The sequence below is a fragment of the Oryza sativa genome, chromosome 9 (genome assembly GCF_034140825.1).
Source record: "Oryza sativa Japonica Group chromosome 9, ASM3414082v1".
NCBI classification, from domain to species: domain Eukaryota; kingdom Viridiplantae; phylum Streptophyta; class Magnoliopsida; order Poales; family Poaceae; genus Oryza; species Oryza sativa.
In genome coordinates, this window is record NC_089043.1 from 19,370,175 (window position 1) to 19,374,685 (window position 4,511).

General features: G+C 42.2%; 1 protein-coding gene across 1 annotated transcript; it reads right to left on the reverse strand.

The window, feature by feature from the left end:
• Positions 1-650: 650 nt before the first annotated feature.
• Positions 651-2,739, reverse strand: LOC4347070 (WRKY transcription factor WRKY62-like). The gene is made up of 4 exons (NM_001422764.1): positions 2,528-2,739; positions 2,062-2,394; positions 1,845-1,967; positions 651-1,315 (listed from the first exon to the last, which is right to left on the reverse strand). Exons 1-4 carry the CDS (start codon positions 2,609-2,611, stop codon positions 899-901), a joined length of 957 nt encoding a protein of 318 aa, NP_001409693.1. The 5' UTR covers positions 2,612-2,739; the 3' UTR covers positions 651-898.
• Positions 2,740-4,511: the final 1,772 nt, after the last annotated feature.

Here is a 4,511-nt window from a genome sequence, read left to right on the forward strand (position 1 = left end):
GTTGAATAATGCCTCTTGGGTTGAATACAACCTACTTTTTGTCATTTTCATGCACATACACATCACATATTGTATATATGTTTTTTTATCAAAAATTTTGGGTATTCACATTAATAACCTTGACTTGATATATATGGGCTGCCCTTGGGCGCACTCGCTATTATCTCAAACGGGATTTCCTTTATGATCTGTCTGTAGAAATAAAATTAAAGTATGTGGAAATTTGGTTTTTATTGTGGGTAGTAAATTCTGATCTTTCTACTAAATAGGATACACATGGCCATATTTTACATAGTACTTTCTAAAATGTTAAAATATAATAACTTCTAATGCTTAAAAATTTATCCTAGAAATTGAAACTTCTTCACCTACTCACTTATTTGAACCAATCACAACTATCTAGTTTTCCATCTCTATTAAAATAAACATTATAAATTCTTATATTTATGGATAAAGGGAACAGAGTAGTGTGTTTTAGAAGTTTTGTGAGGTTACGGTGTTAAAAGCCTATGGAATGTTTTTAATTTGTTAAGGACATTAATAAAGTTTTGGTGGTATATATTGGTTCCATTTCAATCTTGATGCTAAAATTTTTCCCTACACAATAATTCATATTAAAAGTTGCGACAAATTTATACTAAGATTATAGATTTACGTATTGCAATATTTAATAATTTATACATTATATAAGTTTAGCTCGCTAACAAATAAAAAGTGTGTTCGGGGATCGCTAAATAGAAAAGCAATAAAACTATTAGGCAACTGACGTATAGCAAAAGCGGCATAGGTATATACTCACATTTGCGAATACATGTGTACATATACTTGCAAGCATTTTGGGATATATATACTGCCTACAAACTACAAATCAACGTTCTCAAAGAGAAAAAAAAAACAACTACAAATGAACAGGAATGTGTGGGATTTGATCCACAACTCTAGCGGCCACGGCGTTGGTCACGGCCTCCACGAACTCGGCGTCGTTCTTGAGCACTTGCACCACCTCCTCCACGAGGTGCCTCCTCAACTCCGGCGAGAGCACCGTGACGAGCTCGCCGGAGACGGCGGCCGCCTCGACGCCGCAGCTCGCGATCGATCCGGACCCTGCTTGGTTCGTCAGGTCGAGTGTGATCGTGCGGCCCGACGAGTTGATGGAGATGGAGCACGGCAGCGGCGACGACGACGACCCCCCGGCGTGCTGGCTCGTAGTGCAGCCGCTGGCGACGAATTCGGTTGTCTGCGTGGACAGGGCATGGTTGTGTTCTCCCTCGTAGGTCGCCACTAGCATTGACCTATCCTCCGCACATCTTTGGAGCTACATATAACATAGAGCCCGAGGTCAAAATTCAGCAATAAACTGAACTCCCTCCGTTCTAAAAAAAACCAACATAAGGGTCACATCCCCTTCTATACTGTTTTTATTTTGGAGACGGAGGGCGTACATGTTTTCGGAAATAAAACTTATAATAAAAACTCGATGGATGGGGAAAAATGTATCCCCACAGCCTTTTTTAAGCTAAGAAGAAATCTAAGTCAAAGCCACAAATAACCCGAGATTTTAAGGTTGATACCCCGTACACGAGGATCCGTTTACCATAGGTTGTTTAACATATGCTTTTTACGGGTAAGCTTGTAACTTTTTTTAACAACTCTGAAAATTCGTCACTCCTAAGAGAGGGAGCTGTCGGTAATTTCGGTTCATTGTAAATTGAAATTTGAAAAATTATATAACCAGAAAGGCAATTAAATTTTTTATTGTAAAATTTGAAACCTCGTGCGCATAGTAAGATTACTCGAAAAAATGCAATCATTTTCTGTTATGTTCATTTCTCTTGCTTCTGTACCTTCTTCTTGACGGGGCAAGACGGCGCGAATGCGCAGCGGAAGTAAGCTCTAGGGTAGGGGTTGTCACGCGTCACCTTCTGCCCGTACTTCCTCCATTGGTACCCATCCTTCACGGTCTCCGCCTGGCGATGCCAGGAAGGGGAAAAGATTCAGTCCAGATCATGCTCGAAATCGAGCGCCATGGCAATGCATTCAAAGTGTTCGATCGAGTTTTACCATGCTGTTGGCGTCGGTGGCGTCGGCGGCGTCGGCGCGCACGCGGACCGTCCTGACCTTGGGCCGTGGCTCCGCGGTCGGCGGCTGCTGTCTCGACGGACATGCCGTCGACGCGGCGGCGGCGGCGACCGCCGGTGCGGCGTCCTCCCTCGCCGCGCAGCTGGTGGACACGCTCGGCGCCCTTGCTGTGGCGGAAGGCGGCGGCGGCGACAGCGACGGCGCCAAGAGCGCGCGCTGGTGGGCGTGGTGACCGGCCAGAATGGCGTCGAGCGCTCGCGTCAGCCGCGCGTTCTCCTCCATCGCCCGCCTCAGCTTCTCCTCAAGATCCTCGGCCTGTACACACTCCCCAGCCACCACACCCACGCGCAATCACATCACACATGTTCGAATTAACAACCAACAATCCAAATCAGCCATTGACGACGACACGCAAAGATCGATCGATCATATCGATGGACGGACAGACCGGCGATCGGCTGAAGAGCGGCAAAAGCCCGGCGGCGGCGCTGTCGTCGGTCGGTGACGATGAGCCGTCGCCGTCGTCGTCCATGGCGGCAGCTAAGCTAGCTGCCCGGTGGGCGGGAGGAAGTACGGCGTGACAGCAATAGGGCACGTTTCTTATAGTGGCGCCGTACGTCGCCCGTCGCCGAACAGGAGGGGGACCAAAACGTGAACTTTGTGCGAGGATAATGGTGATCCACATATAAATTAAGCCCACAAAGGAGATTTTGGCATTCTCCCCCATTGACTTGACCGATTGTGCTCACTACGACAGCAAGTTGGCATCAGCAGTGACGCGGCTGACGCCCCCGTGCTTACGTGACCGAGCGTCTTACTCATGTGACTCATGGCCTCGTAGGATATCAAAATTCTACTTTTTCTTCTACGGAATTAATGTTTTACCTTCTATTATAAGACTTAAAAAAGACACGAATATTAGAGAAATACCTAATATCAAATAATTAAAAGAGATGAGGCTTTAAATTTAGGTCATCTAGCTCACCACCTTGTATAGCTAATCGGAAAACCTTTGGACGTTTCTTCCTTCTCTCGAGACTTACTAACTCCGCGTCAAAAAAGACAAATCCTTGCTATATATTTAGGCATGTATTATCTTTAGATACGTAGTCAGGATTTGCCTTTTTTCTAAAAGAGAGGAAGTATCTTTACTGTGCTGTGTGCTTTAAAGATGACAGACTGACGTTTACAGAAAACTTAATTCATTGACATCGAGCTTACAACGTGATGTCCAATATGTTCTTTTTCGTATATGTTTGTGTCAATACCAAATCAGGATTTAGTTCAATCCCCGCAATACACTTTTAAATGATGACTTTAATCCGGTATGTGGGATGTTAGAGCGGTAAATCTAAGAAGGTTAAGGTGATGTGGATGTACATCATTGATTCTGTACCTGAATATTGGTCACAAGCAAGGGGGCTTTCATAGAATTTTAATGAGATTAAGAATGTGTCGTTGGTTTCGTCCTTTCTAGTGTGTTTTAGCCTTTTAGAGGAATTTGCGGATATATGAGTGTGGTGCTATGTGTTTAGTGGTGTGTTTACATCTGCCGTGTTATAACAAAGGAAAAATCGAACTGAATGAATAAATAAGTGAATGATTTATAATAATTATTTAACGATTATAAAGTTCAAAATTAGATCTAAAATAGTTTTTTAGGAATTTATATATAGAAATATTTTATAATAAAAACTATGTTTAGAAGTTCTGGAGCATACACATTCTATGACTACAATCATTCCATTCCTGAAAACAAAAAGGTCAAGTCTATTTAGACTTTTTCTCCTTGTCTGTTGCTTGTCATTTTTTTTAGATAACCTCAAGAAAGAGGGCAGAAGAGATTTCATGCTTTATATTAAGAAGAAAAAAATATTTTAACCTAATTTATAAGAGAAATCGGGACTAAGAACCTTACATCTGCACAAATATTAATTGAAAAAAACAATGAAAAACAATGAAAACTCACATAAAGGGAAAACAACAAGTAGCGACACAACTACTAAAACCCGCCACAACTCATTGTTGCCAAGCTGAACAGAAAACAAACAAGCATCTCCAACTTCCTATAATGGGCAACAGACATAGCAAATACAAACCCCGATTTTGAAGTAAGACCTTCTACGTGAATCCTCTAAGGAGGATAAATCAAAAAGACTGTCAAACACCCATTTGAAACCAGACTAGATTATCACCTGAAAAACAAAGAGTTACTACTCCGATGCCTTCAACAAGAATAATGATGTCCACAGGGATAGTATTATCTCTAGTCAGAGATCGGGTGAGGCTTTCATCTATTTTCTTAGCATATTTATCTATTGAAAACATAAACATGTTGTGTTTTTCAGTATTTTCATTGGCCTTTAGTAATATGGTCATGTTTGGTTTATGGGACTAATCCATTAGTCCCTAAGAATCTAAACAGAGGTGAC

Bases quoted from the DNA above. Each gene is read 5' to 3' on its own strand.
- LOC4347070 (NM_001422764.1), bottom strand. From the start codon at position 2,611: ATGGACGACGACGGCGACGGCTCATCGTCACCGACCGACGACAGCGCC. The intron at 2,395-2,527 runs GTCTGTCCGTCC...GAGTGTGTACAG, and splicing joins CGCTCTTCAGCCGATCGCCG to GCCGAGGATCTTGAGGAGAA. The intron at 1,968-2,061 runs GTAAAACTCGAT...TGGCATCGCCAG, and splicing joins CCACCGACGCCAACAGCATG to GCGGAGACCGTGAAGGATGG.